Here is a 23,013-nt window from a genome sequence, read left to right on the forward strand (position 1 = left end):
AAGGCATGCTCCCCAATCCAGGCAACATCCTTGTAAATCTCCTCTGCACTCCACAAATATTTGTTTATGAAATTTAGGGAATGAAAAAGTGTGGCATAAACACGAGATCCTGCAGATGCTGGAATTCTCGAGTATACACACAAAACACTGGAGGATCTCAGCAAGTTAGGCAGTTACTACAGTATGGAGGGGGATAAACCATCAACCTTTTACCCTTTTCCTCACCTGCTTATCGCATCCCCCTGGTTCCTCTCCTCCTCTTTCTCCCACGGTCCACTCTCCTCTCCTATCAGATTCCTTCTTTGCTCTTTACCTCTTCCTTTTCCTATCATCTCCCAGCTTCTCCCTGAATACTCCTCTCTCCCCCAACCTGGCTTCACCTAATATCTTCACCTAGCCTCCTTCCCCTCCCCCACCTTATTCTGGCTCTTCCTCATTCCTTTCCTGTCCTGTGAAGGTGCTCAGCCCAGACCATTGCCTGTTTATTTGTTTCCATAGATGTTGTCTGACCCGCTGAGTTGCTCCAGTACTTGAACATCAGTACTCATTTCAGATATTATCGAAACCTGTCACAAAGAACACCGCTGATCTCTGGTTCATAACCCTATCACTACCTCAGTAGAGCAACATTATGACCACTTTGAACTAAAAGGGACTTCTATTTTGTTCAAATTGTGTTTTTTTTTCTAATAATTGTGTATAATTTATGTTTTATGTTGAGAAGCTTGGGGGTATGAAGTTCCTAGGACTGAACACCAATAAATTGCCCTGGTCCAAGCATATTAATGTCACAGCTAAGAAATTTCATAAACAACTCTACTTCCTCAGGAGGCTAAAGAAATTCAAGATGCCCCCTTTGACTCTGACCAATTTTTATCAATGCATCATAGAAAGCTTCCTGTCAGAACACATCATAGCTTGGTGTGACAGCTGGTCTATCTGTGACTGCAGGAAACTACAGTGAGTTGTGGACACAGCTCAGCCCATCACAGACCCCAGCCTGCCCTCCCTAGACTCTGTCTACACTTATCACTGCCTCAGTAAAACAGCCGACATAATCAAAGACCCCACCCACCCAGACATTCTCTCCTCCCCTCCCCTCCTATTGGGCAAAAGTAGGGGAGTCTTTCTTCTGTCCTTTTCCAGTCTGAAAAAAGGTTCTTGATCTGAAACATGGATTGCTTATTCATTTCAATAGAAGCTGCCTGACCTGCTGAGTTCCTCCAGCATTTTGTGGGCATTGAAGAAGATACAAAAAGCTGAAAGTACACACCACTGGGCTCGAAGGCAGCTTCTATCCTAATGATATCACACTTTTGATTGAACCTCTTGTACAATAGGAGATCTTGGCCTCACTAACTACTTTATGATCTTGCAGTTTATTGTTGCAGTGCAGCTGTAACACTTTATTGTGCATTGTTATTGCTTTACAGATACACTCTGCGTGCACCTCAACCTTCTTGGCTAAACTCTGACAAGAGTTAGTGTGTAACTGACCTCTCATGTCCTCTGTTACCCTTATTCGAGTTGTTGGAAGATACTCACCGGTTGACCAGCCTCCCCGTCCTCTCCTTTCTCTCCTCCTATTCCATCCAGACCCTGCAGCAGGGCAGAATATCATTATCAGTGCAACAGTCGAAAGCAATCCTCACCACTGCAAATACTGAATTAATCTTTGGCTAACAGGTCTGATACAACACACCAACACAAGTTCACAATGACTCAGAAACATTACCCAACTGCTAAATTACAGAAGCACCTGAGGATGCGGAGACAAGAAACCGAGCATAGTGTTCCCAATGTGGGTTTGACCCAGGGATAGAGAGACAGCAACTGAGCACGGTGCTTCCAGTGTGGCTGTGACCCAGGGGTAGGGAGACAGGAGCAGAGAACAGTGCTCTTGGCGTGAGACTAACCCACGGGGTAGGGAGATGGGAACTGAGCACAGTGCTCAGAGTGTGGGTATGACCAAGAGATAATGAGATGGAAACTGAGCATGGTGCTCCTATGTGGGTCTGACCCAGGCATAATGTGATGGGAAATGTGTGCAGTGTTGCCGGTGTGGGTCTGACCCGGGGTAGGCAGATAGGAAATGAACACAGTGCTCTCGGATTCTGTATGACTTCAGGGGCAGAAAGACGAAAACTGAGCATGGTTCTCCGGAAGTGGGTCTGAGTGAGGGATACAGAGACAGGAAATGTAGATGGTGCTCCTGGTGTGGGTTAGACCCAGCGGCAGCGAGATGGAAATTGAGTACGGCGCTCCAGTGTCGGTCTGACCCAGGGATAATGAGATGGGAACAGCGCACAATCTTCCCAGTGTGGGTGTGATCAGGGATACAAGAAAAACTGTGGGTTTGGAGAGAGTCTAGTCCAGCAAAATAACAAATCTAAGGGAACGTCTGTGGTTTCCGAAGCAGGTGTTTGCGGAATCGCAGTGAAACCCAGTTTGCCTTTACAATAGTGTTAAGGTGTGGAGATGGTTCTGTCACTCACCGGAGTTCCTGCTTCACCCGGTGGTCCCGGATCACCAGGGAAACCGACGGGACCCTGCAGGAGTACAAACACATCTGTTCAAAGGCTCACGAAGATCAGTCAGTGAGGGTGTGAGTGTGAGAGTGTGCAAAAGACAGGACACAGTGAGAGGAGAGGGACAGGAGCTGGGGGGGCGGAGAGAAATAAGGTGTTGTGAGAGAGAGGGGAGAACAGTGAGAAAGAGTAAATGTGTGGGAGAGACACAAAGGCAGAGAGCAACAAGAGATAGGCAGAGGGAAGGGCAGAAAGAAGGAAAGTGAATGTGTCCGAGAACATGAAGTGGGAGGGGTTGCGAGAACGAGGAGAGAATTAGGGACACAAGGCAGAGCCGGGGGGGGCGAGGAGAGCGAGGGCGAGTGGGGGAGGTGGAAGGGAGATTGCCCCTTTTGGAAGGGTGGGCGAGGAGGTTTGCAAGAAGGGTAGGGAAGAGGGAGGAGAGTAGGGTTGGAGGGGAGTCAGGGATGGTAAGATTACATCATAGTGACAGGGTTGGTGTGTGTCTTGGGCCATATAGGGAGTCCCACTCTGATATGGCTCAGGAACACTGGTCCTCTGACCTACCGGGTTACCCTTTGGCCCATCGTCTCCTGGTGGCCCCCTTGGTCCTGCTGGTCCAGCTGCTCCAGGGGGTCCAGCTTCACCCTTCTCTCCGACATCACCCTTAGGACCCTGCAGTAAGGACAGTCAATAACCAGTTTAACCTGTGCTGATTTCCCACAGGCCATTCTGGCCTTCCTGCTTCCTGCTGTCCACAGCTGCAGAGTGGCATGGTAAGAGCACAGAGACCACTGAGTCTGCACTGACCCTTGCACGCCAACCGCCAGTGGGTATGCTGGGGTTCCGTAGGACCCCAATCCCAATCCTCCAATGCTGGGGAACTCTTTCATTGTCTCTGTCCCACATCTGGCCATCTTCACCTGTCCACAATGCATCTCAGTTTCTCTGCTCATTAGTACCAAATGAGCACAGCCCACATTTTCGGCCTCAGTGACTCATCACATGGTCAGACAAGTGTAACTGCCCTATTTACCCCATTCACACTGCCCCACTGTTACCATCAGGTAGGAGATACAGAAGCCTGAAGGCACACACTCAGTGATTCAGGAACAGCTTTTTCCCCTCTGCCATCCGATTCCTAAATGACATTGAAGCTTTGGACACTACCTCACTTTTTTTTATATACAGTATTTCTGTTTTTCAACATTTTTAAATAATCTATTCAATATACATAAACACAAGGAAATCTGCAGATGCTGGAATTTCAAGCAACACACATCAAAGTCGCTGGTGAAAGCAGCACGTCAAGCAGCATCTCTAGGAAGAGGTACAGTCGACGTTTCGTTAATCCTGACGAAGGGTCTCGGCCCGAAACATCGACTGTACCTCTTCCTAGAGATGCTGCCTGGCCTGCTGCATTCACCAGCAACTTTTATGTGTGTTGCTATTCAATATATGTAATTGATTTGCTTGTTTATTTATTTTTATGTTTTATTTTTTTTCTCTCTGCTAGATTATCTATTGCATTGAACTGCTGCTGCTAGGTTAACAATTTTCATGTCACATGCCGGTGATAATAAACCTGATTCTGATTAACCCATCTGGTATCATCGTATCACAGATATCCCCCTGTCCCGCACCCACTTTCCCACCAATGAAAACTGACTCATTTTCCCATTCCCATTCCTGACGTCGAATGTTCCTCTGACCACAGATGCTGACTGACTTGATGGGAATTTCCAGTGTTCTCTAATTTTGAGGGAGACGCCCGGCTCCCAAATCACAAGGTGATTTCACTCTCCACACATCCTGAAACCCTACCTCTGGAGTATCTCAGCCACTCTCCCTGTTAACCAGTGAAACTGTCCCACCTCTCGGGCTCCCAGATCCAAAGATAGAGAGAATCATTTCCTCCTCCTTCCATCTGATCCCCACAGCCTCTGTGTCCCAGGGAGTGTGATTGCGGTCTGTGCACAGAACTGAAGCCACTTGTCTCAGAAATCCCTTCAGGAAAACTCCTGAATTGTCTCTGTCACCTCTTACTGCCTGTCCATGCCCAGAGTTCGATACGGTAGAGAATAGAATGAAGCTTTGCGGCACACTACAGCCCTTCAGCCCATCATATCATGCTGACCTTTTAACACGAAGATCAATGTAACTCTTCCCTGCAACATAATGTTCCATTTTTCTATCATCCATGTGTCTCTTAAGTGTCATAGAAACATACAGCAGAATACAGGTCCTTCGGCCCACAGTGCTGTGCCAAACATGTACTCACTTTAGAAATTATTTAGGGTTACCCACAGTCCTCTATTTTTCTAAGCTCCATGTACCTATTTAGGAGTCTCATAAAGAGCCTATCGTATCCACCTCCACCACCATCACCAGCAGCCCATTCCACGCACTCACCACTCTCTGCATAAAAAACTTCCCCCTGACATCTCCTCTGTACCTACTTCCAAGCACCTTAGAACTGTGTCCTCTTATGTTAGCAATTTCAGCCCTGGGAAAAAGCCTCTGATTATCCATGCGATCAATGCCTCTCATCTTATACACCTCTATCAGGTCACCTCTCATCCTCTGTCACTCCAAGAAGAAAAGGCTGAGTTCACTCAACCTGTTCTCATAAGGCATGCTCCCCAATCCAGGCAACATCCTTGCACATCTCCTCTGCACCCTTTCTATGTCTTCCACATCCTTCCTGTAGTGAGGCAACCAGAACTGAGCACAGTACTCCAAGTGGGGTCTGACCAGGGTCCTATATAGCTGTAACATTACTTCTCAACTCTTGAACTCAATCCCACAGTTGATAAAGGCCAATACATCGTATGCCTTCTTAACCACTGCGTCAACCTGTGCTGCAGCTTTGAGTGTCCTATGGACTCGGACCCCAAAATCCCTCGGATCCTCCACACTGCCAAGAGTCTTACCATTAATACTATATTCTGCCATCATGTTTGACCTACCAAAATGAACCACCTCACACTTATCTGGGTTGAACTCCATCTGCTACTCTCAGCCCAGTTTTGCATCCTATCGATGTCCTGCTGTAACCTCTGACAGCCCTCCACATTATCCACAACACCCCCAACCTTTGTGTCATCAGGAAATTTACTAACCCATCCCTCTACTTCCTCATCTAGGTCATTTATAAAAATCACGAATAGAAGGGGTCCCAGAACAGATCCTTAAGGCATACCATAGGTTGCCAACCTCCATGCAGAATATGCCCTATCTACAACCACCCTTTGCCTGCTGTGTGCAAGTAAGCCAGTTCTGGATCCACAAAGCAATGTCCCCTTGGATCCCATGTCTCCTTACTTTCTCAATAAGCCTTGCATGGGGTACCTTATCAAATGTGTTGCTGAAATCCATATACACAACATCTACTGCTCTTCTTTCAATAATGTGTTTTGTCAGATCCTCAAAAAAATTAAATCAGACTTGTAAGGCACAACCTGCCTTTGACAAAGCCATGCTTACTATTCTGAATCATATTATGCCTCTCCAAATGTTCATAAATCCTGCCTCTCAGGATCTTCTCCCTCTACTCACTGATTTATAATTTCCTGAGCTATCCCTACTCCCTTTCTTGAATAATGGAACGATATCTGCAACCCTCCAATCCTCTGGGAACCTCCCCCGTTCCTATTGATGATGCAAAGATCATTGCCAGAGGCTCAGCAATCTCCTCCTTCACTTCCTACTGTAGCCTGGGGTATATCTTGTCCGGACCCAGTGACTTACCCAACTTGATGCTTTCCAAAATCTCCAGCACATCCTATTTTTTAATGTCTATATGCTCAAGCTTTTTAATCGACTGTAAGTCATCCCTACAATCACCAAAATCCTTTTCTGTAGTGAATACTGAAACAAAGTATTCATTAAGTTCCTCCACTACCTTCTCCGGTTCCATACACACTTTTCCACTGTCACGCTTGATTGGTCCTATTCTTTCATGTCTTATCCTCTTGATCTTCTCATACTTGTAGAATGCCTTGGGGTTTTCCTTAATCCTGTCCACCAAGGCCTTCTCATGGCCCCTTCTGGCTTTCCTAATTTCATCCTTAAACTCCTTCCTGCTAGCCTTACAATCTTCTAGATCTCTATCATTACCTAGCTTTTTGAACCTTTTGTAAGCTTTTCTTTTCTCCTTGACTAGATTTTCAACTGCCTTAGATGGCTTCTGTACCCTACCATCCTTTCCCTGTCTAATTGGAATGTACCTGTGCAGAACACCATGCAAATATCCCTGAATATTTCCCACATTTCTGCTGTACATTTCCCTGAGAACATCTGTTCTCAATTTATGCTTCCAAGTTCTTGCCTGATAGCCTCATATTTCCCCTTACTCCAATTAAATGCTTTCCTAACTTGTCTGTTCCTATCCCTCTCCAATGCTATGGTAAAGGAGATAAAATTATGATCACTATCTCCAAAATGTTCTCCCACTGAGAGATCTGACACCTGACCAGGTTCATTTCCCAAAACCAAATCAAGTACAGCCTCTCCTCTTGTAGGCTTATCCACATATTGTGTCAGGAAACCTTCCTGAACACACCTAACAAACTCCACCCCATCTGAACCCCTTGCTCTAGGAAGATGCCAATCAATATTTGGGAAATTAAAATCCCCCACCACTACGACCCTGTTATTACTGCACCATTCCAGAATCTGTCTCCCTATCTGCACCTCAATGTCCCTGTCACTATTGGGTGGTCTGTTTTTTATTTTAAAAAAAACACCCAGTGGAGTTATTGCCCCTTCCTGTTCCTAACTTCCATCCACAGAGACTCCGTAGACAATCCCTCCATGACTTCCTCCTTTTCTGCAGCCGTGACACTATCTCTGATCAGCAGTGCCACACCCCCACCTCTTTTACCTCCCTCCCTGTCCTTTCTGAAACATCTAAAGCCTGGCACTTGAAGTAGCCATTCCTGCCCCTAAGCCATCCAAGTCTGTAATGGTCACAGCATCTTAGCTCTAAGTACTGATCCATGCTCTAAGCTCATCCGCTTTGTTCATGATACTCCTTACATTAAAAGACACATCTCAAGCCACTCGTCTGTGTGTATCCTTTCTCTATCACCTGCCTATCCTCCATTTCACACTGCCTGCAAACTTCCTCGATTTGTGATCCCACTGCCCCTTCCTCCGTCTCTTCAGTTCAGTTCCCACCCCCCAGTGATTCTACAAATGTTTGTAGTTTAAATTCTCCCCAGTAGCCCTAGAAAGCCTCCCTGACAGGACATTGGCCCCCTGGGATTCAAGTGCAACCTGTCCTTTTTGTACAGGTCACTCCTGCCCCAAGAGAAGTCCCAATGATACAGAAATCTGCATCCCTCAGCCATGTGTTTTTCTTTTTAAATTCTTTCCGCCGGTCTAACTCGCCAATGTCCACACACCTGCGCAGTTGTGCCTTGATTTAACCACCTTCATGTACCTGTCTTTACGGCCACCCCGGAAGGGCTTTCCACAAACCCAGCACTCTCTGTGACATTCCCCCTATACTTTCCTCCAATCACTTTAAACTTATGCCCCCTTGTATTAACCATTCCCACCCTGAAAACTCTCTCGTTGCCTGTTGTCACCTTGTACATCACTATAAGTCACCTCTCACCCTCCTATGCTCTCAAGTGATAAGCCCTCGCTCACTCAAGCTATCCTCGTAAAACATGCTCTCTAATCCAGGCAGCATTCTGGTAAAACTCCTCGACGTACTCCCTAAATCTTCCACATCCGACCTTTGTTTATCTGACATCAAACCCACTCCCAGATTGGAGTTTAAACGCAAACAACAGGAATTCTGCAGATGCTGGAAATTCAAGCAACAGACATCAAAGTTGCTGGTGAACGCAGCAGGCCAGGCAGCATCTATAGGAAGAGGCGCAGTCGACGTTTCAGGACGAAGGGTCCTGACGAAGGGTCTCGGCCTGAAACGTCAACTGCGCCTCTTCCTATAGATGCTGCCTGGCCTGCTGCGTTCGCCAGCAACTTTGATGTGTGTTCCCAGATTGGAGTACTGTGAGACACAACAGGAGCCTTCCTGCGCAGGTCCAACAAAGAACTTCTGAAAACCCCAGTCTCTGTGAAAAAAGAGGTACTACCTAGTGAGGCGGTCATCACCCTAACTTTGAAGCAGGGCAGATTTGATGAGCTGATTGGCCTAATTCTGCTCCTATGTTATGGTATGGCAGACTAACACTGACTCAACTCTAACTGAGGTATAGCAGACTAACATTAACCAACCCTAACTGCATAGTATGGCAAACGAACGCTCACCTGAACTTTAACCCCAGCCCTAACCCTAACCTTGAGGTAGGGCAAACTAACGTTAATCCAACTCTAACCTTGATGTATGGGAGACTATAGTCATAGTCATACTTTATTGATCCTGGGGGAAATTGGTTGTACTAATACTTAACACCAACATTCACCCCAGCCTTAACCCTACCCCGCACCTTAACCATGATGCCACCCGTAACTGTGAGGGATGGCAGATTCATGCTAACCCCAACATTAAACCGAGCCCTCACCCTCACAGTGGGAGGGTACGTTGGTGTAGTGGTTAGTGTAATGCTACAAGATTGATCCTTGATTCTTGTCGCTGCCCGCAATGTTCTCCCCGTGACCGTGAGGGTTTACTCGAGGTGCTCCGCTTTCCTCCCACACTCCAAACATGCAGGGGTTGTGGTTCATTAGTTGAGGAGATCCTATGCATGATGACATTTGTGGGCTGTCCCCACCCTGCACATCCTCAGACTATGTTGGTTGTTTTGATGCACAAGTGATATATGAAGGTCATCTTTAACCCCAACCCCTCTCTTAACCATGAAGTATAGCAGACTAACACTACTCCCTTCCCCTGACCCCACTCCCAATCCGAGCCAACAGTGCCACAAGGACTTCACAACCCTTGGTGTCAGAGTTGAGTGTAACTCACCTTGCGCCCTCTCACCCCTTGTGGACCAGGGTCGCCTGCTTCACCTGTCTCACCCTGGGGAAACAAACAATAACAATTAACACACTGCATTGATATAGCATAGCACCTTTCACTGAGGATCTGGGTGCCGGGGATCGAATGAGATCCTGGGGCCAGACAAGTGGAGAATAGGGGCTGTGTCAGGGAAGATGGCGGAGTCACAGGGTCAAGCAGCCTGGAGAAAGTCCATTCAGTCCTGCCTGTCTATGCTGACCAGTAGCACCCATCCATATAAATTCCAGAAATGGATTTTGCCAGCACACAAGTTTGGGACTGATCTCACACAGAGACACTCTGGCAAATTACCCCCACTCCTGGAGACCACTGGAGTAGGGAGAGAAAGAAAAGGGTGGGGAATAAAAGACACTGAGGGATGGGTAGGCAGGGAGGTGGGGGAAAGATTAGAAGGAATCGAAGAACAGCTATTTCCCTCAGAGGGTGCTGGGTATATGGAACAAGCTGCCAGAGGAAGTACAGGAGCTGGGTTACATTAATGTTATTAACCAGACACGGGCAACCATGTAGACTTGAAGGTAAATGAGACTGGTTCAGGTAGTCAGCATGGATGGGTAGGACCAAAAGGCCTCCTCCCATTGCTGGAAAACTGTGTCACAAGGGAGGCAGGAGCTGCAGGGTGAAGAACAGCCACTGAGTTGGGTGGGAGGGATGAGGAGGTGGGGCTGAGGGAAATGGAGGGGTGGAGTGGTGATAGGTTAGAGATAGGGGAGTGGAGGGGGTGGGGAGAGGAAGGAGACGGAAGAGAGAGTGGGGGTTTGAATGAGTGGGGGGAGAGCGAGGGCGGAGTGGAGGGGGTTGAGGGTGGAGTGGAGGGGAGAGCGAGGGCAGAGTGGGGAGGAGAGCGAGGGCAGATGGCAGAGTGGGGGGGTGAGAGGGCAGAGTGGAGGGGGTGAGGGGGCAGAGGGCAGAGTGGAGGGGGTGAGGGGGCAGAGGGCAGAGTGGAGGGGGCAGAGGGCAGAGTGGAGGGGTGAGGGGGCAGAGGGCAGGGTCAGGGGGGGTGAGGGAGGGCGAGGTGGGTGGGTGATTTCCATCTTCCTCACTGTGATCCAAATGCACAACCACAGAACACATCTACAATCTGAGTACATGTGGAATAGCATGTACCAGTGTGTGTGAGAGTGTGCAAGTGTGAGTGTGCATGTGTGTGCATATGCAAGTTTGAGTTGGAGTTTTAGAATGAGTGAGTTTGAGTGTTCATAAGTTTGAGTTTGAGCTTGACAGTGCACAAGTTTGAGTGTGAGTGTGTGAGATTGAGTTTGAGAGTATGTGGGTTTGAGTTTGAGTGTGCATAGGTTAGAGTCTGAGTCTGCGCGAGATTGAGTTTCATTGTGATGAGATTGAGTTTGAGAGTGCACAAGCTTGATTTTGATCATGAGTTTGTGTTTGAGTGCATGCTATTGAGTTCTATTGTGACAAGTTTGAGAGTGCACGAGTTTGATTTTTATCATGACGTGCTTGAGCGCATGTTATTGAGTTTTATTGTGACGAGTTTGAGTTCGATCATGCGCAAGATTAAGTTTGAGAGTACGTGAGTCTGAGTTTGTGAGTGCACGAGTTTGAGGTTGAGAGTGTGTGAAATTGATTTTGAGTGTGTGCATAATGGAGTTTGAGAGTGCACAAGATTGAGTTTGAGCGCATGAGTTTGAAACTGAGTGTGCACACGAGTTTGATTTTGAGAGTGTGCGAAATTGAGTTTGCGCGTTTGCGATTGAGTTTGATAGCGTGTGATTTTGAGTTTGAGAGTTCGGGATTAAGTTTGATCACAACAAGATAAAGTTTGAGCATGCGCAGGTTTGAGAATGAGTGCGTGGGATTCAGTTTGAGAGTGCGCAAGATTCAGTTTGATTGTGATGAGTTAGAGTTGAGACTGCATAAGTTTGAGTTTGTGTGCGCTATTGAGATTTAATGTGACAAGTTTGAGTTTGAGAGTGTGTGCGTATTTGAGTTTGGAGTGTGTGAGCTTGAGATTGAGTGTTTGCGAGATTGAGTTTGAGAGTGTGTGATTTTGAGTGTGAGAGAGCACAAGTTTGAGCTTTAGAGTGCGAGATTGAGCTTGATTGTGACAAGATTGAGTTTGAGCGTGCCCGGGATTGAGTTTCAGAGTGCACATGATTGAATTTCATCATGATGAGATTGAGTTTGAGAGTGAAAGAGTTTGATTTTGATTGTGACGTGTTTGAGTGCGCGCTATTGAGTTTTATCATGAGTTTGAGTTCGATCATGCGCGAGATTAAGTCTGAGAGTGCATGAGTTTGAGTCTGAGAGAGCATGAGTGGGTCTGAGAGTGCGGGAGTTTGAGTGCACGAGTTTGAGTTTGAGAGTGTGCGAGATTCAGTTTGAGTGTGCGCGTAATTGAATTTGAGTTTCAGTTTGAGAGTGCACGAGATTGAGTTTGAGTGCATGAGTTTGAATTTGAGAGTGTGATTTTGAGTTTGAGAGTGCACATTTGAGTTTGAGTGCGAGATTGAGTTTAATCGTGACAAGATTGAGATTGAGAGTGTGAGGTATTGAGAGTGAGTGTGCACAGGATTGAGTTTGAGAGTGCGCGTGATTGAGTTTCATTGTGACGAGACTGAGTTTAAGAGTGCATGAGTTTGATTTTGATCATGACGAGTTAGAGTTTTTCCATTATGAGCGAGATTAAGTTTGAGAGAGCATGAGTTTGAGTTTCATCGTGATGAGATTGAGTTTGAAAATATGCAAAATTGAGTTTGAGAGTTTGCGAAATTGAGTTTGACTGTGTGCGTAATTAAGTTTAACTGTGTGTAGGTTTCAGTTTGAGAGTGCACGAGATTGAATTTGAGTGCATGAGTTTGAGAGCGTGCGAGATTGAGATTGAGTGTTTGCGGGATAGAGTTTGATCATGGCAAGACTGAGATTGATTGTGAAAAGATTGACTTTGAGAGAGTATGAGATTGAGTTTGATTGTGATGATTTTGAGTTTGAGAGTGCACAAAAATTGAGGTTGACTCCACGACATTGAGTTATATCATGCCGAGTTTGAGTGCGCTAGATTGAATTTGAGTGTGTGCGAGATTGAGTATGAGAGAGTGCGAGATTAAGTTTGAGAGTGCGCTGGTTTGAGTTTGAGAGTGTGCAAGATAGAGTTTGAGAGTGCAAGAGATTGAGTTTAAGAGCGTGTGAGTTTGATGTTGAGAGTGTGCAAGATTGAGATTGATCGTGATCAGACTGAGTTTGATTGTGACAAGACTGAGTTTGAGCATATGCAGTTTTGAGTTTTGCACAGGATTGAGTTTGAGAGTGAGTGAGATTGAGTTTAAGAGTGTGCGAGTGTGACAGTCCACAAGTTTGAGCATGAAAGTGCACGTGTTTGAGCATGAGATTGCACGAGTTTGTTTGAGAGAGCGCAAGATTGAGTTTGAGAGTGCATGAGTTTGTTTCAGCGTGTGCGAGTTTGAGTGTGAAGGTGCACGAGTTTGAGTTTGAGAGTGTGTGCAAGATCGAGTTTGAGAGGGCGCGAGTTTGAGAGAACGTGAGATTGTCTGAGAGAGTACAATGTAGAGTTTGAGTGTGCGTGAGATTGAGTTTTAGAGTGTGTGAGTTTGAATTTGAGATTGTGTGAGATTGAGTTTGATCGTGACGAGACTGTGTTTGAGAATGCGCAGGTTTGAGATTGAATGTGCGCAGGTTTGAGATTGAAAGTGCACGAGATTCAGTTTGAGAGAATGCAAAATTGAGTTTGACTGTGCGCGTAATTGAATTTGAGTGTGTGCAGGTTTCAGTTTGACAGTGCACGAGTTTGAATGTACGCGAGATTGAGTTTGAGAGTGAGCAAGTTTGTCTTTGAGAGGGTGTGAGATTGAGTTTCAGCATGTACGAGTTCAAGTTTGAAAGCGTGCAAGTTTGTCTGTGAGAGTGCATGAGTTTGAGTGTGAGCGCGTGCGTGTTTGTATTTGAGAGTGCGTGAGACAGTTTGTGATTACGTTGGATTGAGCTTGCGAGTTTGTGGGACTGAGCATGAGAGTGCACGAGTTTGAGTTTGAGATTCTGAGAGTTTGAATCTGAGAGGGTGCAAGTTTGAATTTGAGAAAATGCGTGACTGAGTTTCAGAGAGCGCGAGATTGAGTTTTAGAGTATGTGAGTTTGAGTGTGTGTGAGATTGTGTTTGATTGTGATGAGACTGTTTGATCGTGACGAGACTGAGTTTGAACAGGCACAGGTTTGAGATTGAGTGTGTGTGAAACTGAATTTGAGCTTAAGAGTGTGCGGGTTTGAGGGAGAGTTCGCGGACTTGAGTGTGAGAGTGCGTGGGTTTGAGCATGAGAGTGTGCGGATTTGAGATTGAGAGTGCCCAGGATTGAGTTTGAGAGTGCATGAGATTGAGTTCCATCGTGATGAGATTGAGTTTGAAAATGTGTGAAATTGAGTTTGAGAGTGTGCGTAATTAAGTTTAAGTGTGTGTAGGTTTCACAAGAGTGCACGAGGTTGAGTTTGAGTGCACAAGGTTGAGTGAGTGCGTGCGATTTTGAGTTTGAGTGTGTGCGAGATAGAGTTTGATCGTGGCGAGACTGAGTTTGATTGTGAAAAGATTGACTTTGAGAGAGTACGAGATTGAGTTTGATCATTATGATTTTGAGTTTGAGAGTGCACAAAGATTGAGGTTGAGTCCACGACATTGAGTTATATCGTGCCGAGTTTGAGTGTGCGTGATTGATTTTGAGTGTGTGCGAGATTGAGTATGAGAGAGTGCAAGATTAAGTTTGAGAGTGCACTGGTTTGAGTTTGAGTATGAGTATAAGAGTGTGCAAGATTGCAAGATAGAGTTTGACAGTGTAGAGATTGAGTTTAAGAGCGTGTGAGTTTGATTCAGAGAATGTGCGAGATTGAGATTGATTGTGATGAGACTGAGTTTGAGCATGCACAGTACTGAGATTAACTGTGCGCAGGACTGAGTTTGAGTGTGAGTGAGATTGAGTTTCAGCCTGTGCGAGTTTGAGTGTGAGAATGCATGAGTTTGAGTGTGAGAGTGTGCTGGTTTGAGTGTGAGAGACTGTGAGTTTGTGTTTGAGAAGGTGCGAGATTGAGTTTCAGCATGGGCGAGTTTGAGTTTGAGAGTGTGCAACTTTGAGCGTGCGAGTTTGAGTGTGAGAGTGCGTGAGATTGAGGGTGCACGAGTAGAAGAGGGCCTGAGTTTGAGTTTGAGAGTGCGCATTTTTGAGTTTGAGAGTGCGAGAGTTTGAGTTTGATAGGGTGTGAGTTTGAGTTTAAGAGAGCACAAGATTGAGTTTGGGTGCACAAGTTAGAGTTTGTTCGTGACATGATTGAGTTTCTGTGTGTGCAGGTTTGAGATTGAGTGTACGCGAGTTTGAGTGAGAGCATGCAAAATTGAGTTTGCGGATGCATGAAATTGAGTTTGAGAGTGCAAGATTGACCTTGATCATGACAAGATTGAGTCTGAGCTTGTGCGGGTCGGGTTTGAAATTGAGAGTGTCCGGGATTGAGTTTGCCAGTATGCAAAATTGAGTTTGAGTGTGCACGAGAATGAGTTTGGGTGTACTGGAGATTGAGTTTCAGTTGGAGGGTGAGAGTTTGCAGTTTGAAAGTGAGAGTGTGCTGTTTTGAGCTTGAGAGTTTGAGTGTGAGAATGCGCAGGTTTGTGAGAGGGCGCAAGATTGATTTTCAGCGTGTGCTAGTTCGAGTTTGAGAGTGTGCAAGTTTGAATTAGAGAGTGAACGAGTTTGAATTTGAGAGTGTGCGTGTTTAAGCTTGAGAGTGCATGAGATTGAGTGTGCGTGATTGAGTTTGAGAGTATGCGGGTTTGAGTTTCAGAGTGCACAAGTTTGAGAGTGCAAGACTGAGCTTGATCGTGACAAGATTGAGTTTGAGCATGTGCGGGTTTGGGATTGAGAGTGCCCGGGTTTAAGATTGAGAGTGTACGGGATTGAGTTTGAGAGTATGCAAAATTGAGTTTGTGCGCTAGTTGCAGTGTGAGAATGCGTGAGTTGGAGAATTAGAGTGCACGTGTTTGAGCATGGGAGTGCGCAAGTTTGAGCGCGAGAATGCGTGAGACTGAGTTTCAGTGTGTGCGAGTTCGACTTGAGAGTGTGCAAGTTTGATTTTGAGTTTGCACGAGTTTGAGTGTGAGAGTGTGTGCGTTTGATTTTGAGAGTACGTGAGATTGAGCGCATTTGAGTTTGAGGCTGTGCGGGTTTGCGTTTGAGACAACGCAGGATTTAGTTTGAGTGCGCGGGATTGTGTTTCACAGTGCGCGGGATTGAGTTTGAAATTGTGCGAGTTTGAGTTTGAGAGTGCACGAATTTGAGTGTGAGAGTGTGTGCGTTTTGAGTTTGAGTGTGCATGCAATTGAGTTTGAGAGCATGCGAATTTGAGTTTGAGTGTGTGCGATACTGTGTTTGAGAGTGACCGAGATTGCGTTTGAGAGAGTTTGAGTTTGAGAGAGCATAAGATTGATTTCAGCATGTGCGAGATTGAGTTTGAGAGCATGAAAATATGAATTTGAGAGTGCACGAGTTTGAGCGTGAGAGTGTGCGCATTTGAGTTTGAGATTGTGCGAGTTTTAGGCTGAGAGGGCGCAAGTTTGAGCAGGCTTGTGTTTGAGTTTGAGAGGGCACGAGATTGAGTTTCAGCGTGTGCGAGTTTGAGATTGCACAAATTTGGGTGTGAGGGTGTCCACGTTTGAATTTGAGAGTGTATGAGATTGAGTTTGAGAGTGAGCAATTGAGTTTCAGAGTGTGGGTTTGAGTTTGATTGTGTGTGAGACTGAGTTTGAGAGAGCGTGAGATTGAGTTCCAGAGTGTGTGAGATCAAGTTTGAGAGAGTGAAAATTTGAATTTGTGGGTGCAAGGGTTTGAGATTGAGAGGGCGTGAATTTGAGTTTGAGAGGGCGCAAGATTGAGTTTGGGTGCACGAGTTTGAATTTGATCGTGACATGATTGAGTTCGAGTGTGCGCAGGTTTGAGTTCGAGTGTGCGCAAATTTGAGTTTGAGTGTGCGCATAATTGAGTTTGAGTGCGTGCAGGTTTTAGTTTGAGAGTGCGTGAGATTGAGTTTGAGAGTGCGTGAGATTGAGTTTGAGAGTGCACAAATTTGAGTTTGAGAGTGCAAGATTGAGCTTGATCATGACAAGATTGAGTTTGAGCTTGTGCGGTTGGGGTTTGAAATTGAGAGTACCGGGTTTGAAATTGAGAGTACCGGGTTTGAGATTGCCGGTGTCCAGGACTGAGTTTGAGAGTATGCAAAATTGAGTTTGAGTGTGTGCGAGAATGAGTTTAAGTATACTGGAGATTAAGTTTGAGAGAGCGCGAGTTGGAGGGTGAGAGCTCGCAGTTTGAAAGTGAGAGTGTGCTGTTTTGAGTGTGAGAATGCGCAAGTTTGTGAAAGGGCGGATAATTGATTTTCAATGTGTGCTAGTTCGAGTTTGAGAGTGTGCAAATTTGAATTACAGACTGCACGAGTTTGAATTTGAGTGTGTGTGTTTGAGCTTGAGAGTGCATGAGATTGAGTGTGAGAGTGTGTGGGTTTGAGTTTGAGAGTGCTGATTTGACTTGAGAGGGCGCGAGTTTGTGAGAAGGCACGAGATTGAGTTTCAGCGTGTGCGAGTTTGACTTTGAGAGTGTGCAAGACTGAGTGTGTGAGATTGAGTTTGAGAGGGAGCGAGTTTGAGCTTGACTTTTTGCGAGATTGAGTTTGAGAGTGTGTGATTTTGAGTTTGAGAGTGCCGGGTTTGAGATCGAGAGTGCGCGTGTTTGAGATTGAGAGTGTCCGGGATTGAGTCCACTAATCTACACAGATTAGCGTGCAAATTTAAAGCACACAGTATTGAGGGTATGATATTGATGTGGATAGAGAATTGGTTGGCAGACAGGAAGCAAAGAGTGGGAATAATTGGGACCTTTTCAGAATGGCAGGCAGTGACTAGTGGGGTACCGCAAGGCTCAGTGTTGGGACCCCAATTGTTTACAATATATATTAATGACTGAGACGAGGGAATTAAATGCAGCATCTCCAAGTTTGCGGATGACACGAAGCTGGGCGGCAGTGTTAACTGTGAGGAGGATGCTAAGAGGATGCAGGGTGACTTGGATAGGTTAGGTGAGTGGGCAAATTCATGGCAGATGCAATTTAATGTAGATAAATGTGAGGTTATCCACTTTGGTGGCAAAAACAGGAAAACAGATTATCTGAATGGTGGCCGATTAGGAAAGGGGGAGGTGCAACGAGACCTGGGTATCATTGTACACCAGTCATTGAAAGTGGGCATGCAGGTACAGCAGGCAGTGAAAAAGGCGAATGGTATGCTGGCATTTATAGCGAGAGGATTCGAGTACAGGAGCAGGGAGGTACTACTGCAGTTGTACGAGGCCTTGGTGAGACCACACCTGGAGTATTGTGTGCAGTTTTGGTCCCCTAATCTGAGGAAAGACATTCTTGCCATAGAGGGGGTACAAAGAAGGTTCACCAGGTTGATTCCTGGGATGGCAGGACTTTCATATGATGAAAGACTGGATCGACTTGGCTTATACTCTCTGGAATTTAGAAGATTGGGGGGGGGATCTGATTGAAATGTATAAAATTCTAAAGGGATTGGACAGGCTAGATGCAGGAAGATTGTTCCCGATGTTGGGGAAGTCCAGAACGAGGGGTCATAGTTTGAGGATAAAGGGGAAGCCTTTTAGGACCGAGATTAGGAAAAACTTCTTCACACAGAGAGTGGTGAATCTGTGGAATTCTCTGCCACAGGAAACAGTTGAGGCCAGTTCATTGGCTATATTTAAGGGGGAGTTAGATATGGCCCTTGTGGCTACGGGGATCAGGGGGTATGGAGGGAAGGCTGGTGCAGGGTTCTGAGTTGGATGATCAGCCATGATCATAATAAATGGTGTTACAGGCTCGAAGGGCCGAATGGCCTACTCCTGCACCTATTTTCTATGTTTCTATGTTTGAGAGTATGCAAAATTCAGTTTGAGTGTACACGAGATTAAGTTTGAGTGTGAGAGTGTGCGGGATTGAGTTTGAGGGCGCGAGACTGAGTCTGAGAGGGCGCGAGATTATTGAGTTTGGGTGCATGAGTTTGAGTTTAATCGTGACATGATTGAGTTTGTGCATGCGACGGATTTGGGATTGAGAGTGTCTGGGATTGAGTTTGAGAGAGCGCAAGATTGAGTTTAATGGTGCATGAATTTGAGTCTGACATTGAGCAAGATTGAGGCTGAGAGGGCAGAAGTTTGAACCTGAGAGAGCGGGAGTTTGAGCTTGAGAGGGCACGAGATTGAGTTTGAGAGAGCTCAAGATTGAGTTTGGGTGCATGAGTTTGAGTTCAATCGTGACATGATTGAGTTTGTGTGTGCGACAGATTTGAGATTGAGTGTGTGCGAAACTGAGTTTGAGTGCGTGCAGGTTTTAGTTTGAGAGTGCGCAAGTTAGAGGATGAAAGTGCACAGGTTTGAGTGTGAGCGTGCGCGGTTTTGAATGTGAGAATGTGCAAGTTTGTGAGAGGGCGCGAGATTGAGTTTCAGCGTATGTGAGTTTGAGAGTGTGCAAGTTTGAATTTGAGAGTGCACGAGTTTGAATGTGAGAGTGTGCACGTTTGAGTTTGAGTGTGCGCGAGACTGAGTTTGGGTGAACGAGTGGGAGTTTGATCGTGACATGATTGAGTTTGAGTGTGTACGGTTTTAAGATTCAGTGTGCACAAAACTGAGGTTGAGTTTGCACACAATTAAGTTTGAGTGTGTGCAGGTTTTAGTTTGAGAGTCTGAGTGAGTGTGTGCAAGTTGAGCTTGAGTGTTTGGGAGATTGAGTTTGAGAGTGTGAGATTGATCATGTCAAGTTTAAGTTTGAGTTTGAGCATGTGCAGGTTTCAGATTGAGAGTGGCTGGGATTTAGTTTGAGAGTATGCAAAATTGAGTTTGAGCATGCTTGAGTTTGAGAGTGTGCGAGTTGGAGTGTGAGAGTGTGCGAGTTTGTGTTTAAGATTGAGTTTCAGTGTGTGCGAGTTCAAATTTGAGAGTGTGCAAGTTTGAGTTTGAGAGTGTGCGGGTTTAAGTTTGTGAATGTGGGATTGTGTTTGAGTTTGTGTGTTTGTGAGACTGATTTTGAGAGTCAGCGAGATCGAGTTTGAGAGAGCACAAGATTGAGTTTGAGTGTGCGTGAGATTGAATTTTAGAGTGTGTGAGTTTGAATTTGATTGTGACGAAACTGAGTTTGAGCATAGCGGGATTGAGTTTGAGAGTGCTTAAATTTGAGTGTGAAAATGTGCACATTTGAGTTTGAGAGTGTATGAGAAAGAGCTTGAGAGTGCACGAGACTGAGATCGATAGGGCGTGAGTTTGAATTTGAGAGAGCACGAGATTGAGTTTCAGCGTGTGTGAGTTTGAGTTTGAGAAGGCGCAGGATTGAGTTTCAGTGTGCATGAGATTGAATTTTAGAGTGTGTTTGTTTGAGTTTTAATTGTGACGAGACTGAGTTTGATCGTGATGAGACTGAGTTTGAGCATGCGCGGGATTGAGTTTGAGAGTGAATGAGATTGAGTTTGAGAGAGTGCGAGATTTTGCTTGCGTGCACAAGTTTGAGTTTAGTCGTGACATGATTGAGTTTGTGCGTTGTACGGGTTTGAGATTGAGAGCGTCCGGGATTGAGTTTGAGAGAGCACGAGATTGAGGTTGGGTGCACGAGTTTGAGTTTAATCGTGACATGATTGAGTTTGTGCAAGCACGGGTTTGAGATTGAGTGTGCGCATAATTGAGTTTGAGTGTGTGCAGGTTTCAGTTTGAGAGTGCATGATATTGAGTTTGAGTTTTATGTGCGTGAGTTTGAGATTGAGAGTATGCGAAATTGAGCTTGAGTTTTTGCGAGATTGAGGTTGGAAGTGTGTGATTTTGAGTTTGAGAGTGCGCGGGTTTTCTATTGAGAGTGTCTGGGATTGAGTTTGAGAGTATGCAAAATTCAGTTTGAGTGTGCTCGAGATTGAGTTTGAGTGTATTGGAGATTGAATTTGAGTTTGAGCGAGCGCGAGTTGGAGGGTGAAAGTGCACAGTTTTGAGCGTGAGAGTGCGCAAGTTTGAGTGTGAGAATGTGCAAGTTTGTGAGAGGGCATGAGATCGAGTTTCAGCTTGTGCGAGTTCAAGATTGTGCAAGTTTGAATTTGAGAGTGCACGAGTTTGAATGTGAGGGTGCGCGAGACTGAGTTTCAGAGTGCACGAGTTTGAGTGAGAATGTGCGCATTTGAGTTTGAGAGTGTATGAGATTGAGTTTGATAGGGTTTGAGTTTGAATGATTGCAAGATTGAGTTTCAGCGTGTGTGAGTTCGAGTTTGAGAGTGTGCAAGTTTGAGTTTGAGAGTGCAGGTTTGAGTTTAAATGTGTATGAAACTGAGTTTGAGAGGGCACGAGATTGAGTTTGAGTGTGCATGAGATTGAATTTTAGAGTTTGTGAGCTTTTTTAATTGTGATGAGACTGAGTTTGAGCATGCGCGGGATTAAGTTTGAGAGTGAATGAGATCGAGTTTGAGAGAGCGCGAGATTGAGTTTGGGTGCACGAGTGTGAGTTTGATCGTGACATGATTGAGTTTGAGCGTGTGCGGTTTTGAGATTCAGTGTGCACAAAATTGACTTTGAGTATGCGCACAATTGAGTTTGAGTATGTGCAGGATTTAGTTTGAGAGTTTGAGCTTGAGTGTGCGCGAGATTGAGTTTGAGAGTGTGTGATTTTTGTGTTTGAGAGTGAAAGATTGAGCTTGATCGTGACAGACTGAGTTTGAGCATGTGCGGGTTTGAGATTGAGAGTGCCCGGGATTTAGGGTGAGAGTGCGCGAGTTTGAGTGTGAGAGTAAGCGAGATTGTGTTTAAGACTGAGTTCGAGAGTGCGCGAGACTGAGTTCGAGAGTGCGCAAGACTGAGTTTGAGTGTGAGTGAGATTAAATTTTAGAGTGTGTGAGTTTGAAATTGATTGTGACAAAACTGAATTTGAGCATATCGGGATTGAGTTTGAGACTGAGTGAGTTTGAGTTCGAGAGTGCACGAGTTTGAGTTCGAGAGTGCTTGAGTTTGAGAGAGTGCGAGATTAAGTTTCAGTGTGTGTGAGTCCAACCTTGAGAGTGTGCAAGCTTGAGTTTGAGAGTGCATGAATTTGAGTTTGAGAGTGCGCACGTTTGAATTTGAGTGTGCACGTTTGAGTTTGAGTGTGCATGAGATTGAATTTTAGAGTGTGAGAGTTTGAATTTTAATTGTGATGAGACTGAGTATGATCGTGACGAAGCTGAGTTTCAGCATGCGCGGGACTGAGTTTGAGAGTGCACAAGTTTGAGTTTAAGAGTGTGCGGGATTGAGTTTAAGAGGGTGCATGGAGTTGAGTTTGAGAGAACGCGAGATTCTGTTTCGGCGTGTACGATTTCGAGTTTGAAAGTGTGCAAGTTTGATTCTGAGGGAACTTGAGAGTGCACAAATTTGAGTTTGAGATTGTGCGAGATCGAGGCTGAGAGGGCTCAAATTTGGGTTTGAGAGGGCTGGAGTTTGAGAGAGCGCAAGATTGAGTTTGGGTGCACAAATTTGACTGTGTGCATGCGCGGGTTGGAGATTGAGTGTGTGCGAACTTGAGTTTGAGTGGGCACATAAATAAGTTTGAATGTGTGCAGGTTTCAGTTTGAGAGAGAGTGAGATTGAGATTGAGTGCATGAGTCTGAGTTTGAGAGTGCCAGGTTTGAGATTGACAGTGTCCGGGATTGTGTTTGAGAGTATGCAAAATTGAGTTTGAGTGTGCGCGAGATTGAGTTTGAGAGGGCATGGGTTGGAGGGTGAAAGTGCACAGGTTTGAGTGTGAGAGTGCGTGGGTTTGAGTGTGAGAATGCGCAAGTTTGTGAGAGAGCGCGAGATTGAGTTTCAACGTGTGCGAGTTCGAGTTTGAGAGTGTGCAAGTTTGAATTTCAGAGTGCATGAGTTTGAATCTGAGAGTGTGCGCATTTGAGTCTGAGAGTACATGAGACTGAGTGTTTGGTGTGTGAGAGGGCGCGAGTTTGAGTTTGGGTGCACGAGATTGAATTTGATCGTGACATGATTGAGTTTGTGCGTGCATGAGTTTGAGATTGAGTGTGCTCAGGTTTCAGTTTGAGAGTGCGTGAGATTAGCTTGAGTTTGAGTGCATGAGCTTGAGTTTCAGTGTGCGTGAGTTTGAGTTTGAGAGTGTGTGAATTTAAGCTTGAGTGTTTGCGAGATTGAGTTTGAGAGTGCACAAGTTTGAGTTTGAGAGTGTGCAATATTGAGCTTGAGTGTTTGCGAAATTGAGTTTGAGTGTGTGATCTTGTGTTTGAGAGTGTGAGATTGAGTTTGAGAGTGTGCGGTTTTGAGTTTAAGAGTGCACGAGATTGAGATTGGGTGCACAAGTTTGAGTTTGATCATGACCTGATTGAGTTCGTGCATACACAAGTTTGAGTTTCAGTGTGTTCGAGTTTGAGAGTGTGTAGGGTTGAGTTTCAGAGTGCGTGTTTGAGTTTGAATGTGTGTGAGACTG

General features: G+C 45.5%; 1 protein-coding gene across 2 annotated transcripts in view; it reads right to left on the reverse strand.

Moving 5' to 3' along the window:
* Positions 1–23,013, reverse strand: part of col11a1a (collagen, type XI, alpha 1a) — a 605,254-nt gene that overhangs the window by 84,851 nt on the left and 497,390 nt on the right. For both annotated transcript variants that reach the window (XM_063064825.1, XM_063064824.1), the window contains 4 exons: positions 9,475–9,528; positions 3,096–3,203; positions 2,496–2,549; positions 1,546–1,599 (listed from right to left, as the gene is read on the reverse strand). In XM_063064825.1, the coding sequence (XP_062920895.1) occupies positions 1,546–1,599; positions 2,496–2,549; positions 3,096–3,203; positions 9,475–9,528 (270 nt within the window). The remainder of the gene's footprint in view (positions 1–1,545; positions 1,600–2,495; positions 2,550–3,095; positions 3,204–9,474; positions 9,529–23,013) is intronic.

The sequence above is a fragment of the Mobula hypostoma genome, chromosome 12 (genome assembly GCF_963921235.1).
Source record: "Mobula hypostoma chromosome 12, sMobHyp1.1, whole genome shotgun sequence".
Taxonomy (NCBI): domain Eukaryota; kingdom Metazoa; phylum Chordata; class Chondrichthyes; order Myliobatiformes; family Myliobatidae; genus Mobula; species Mobula hypostoma.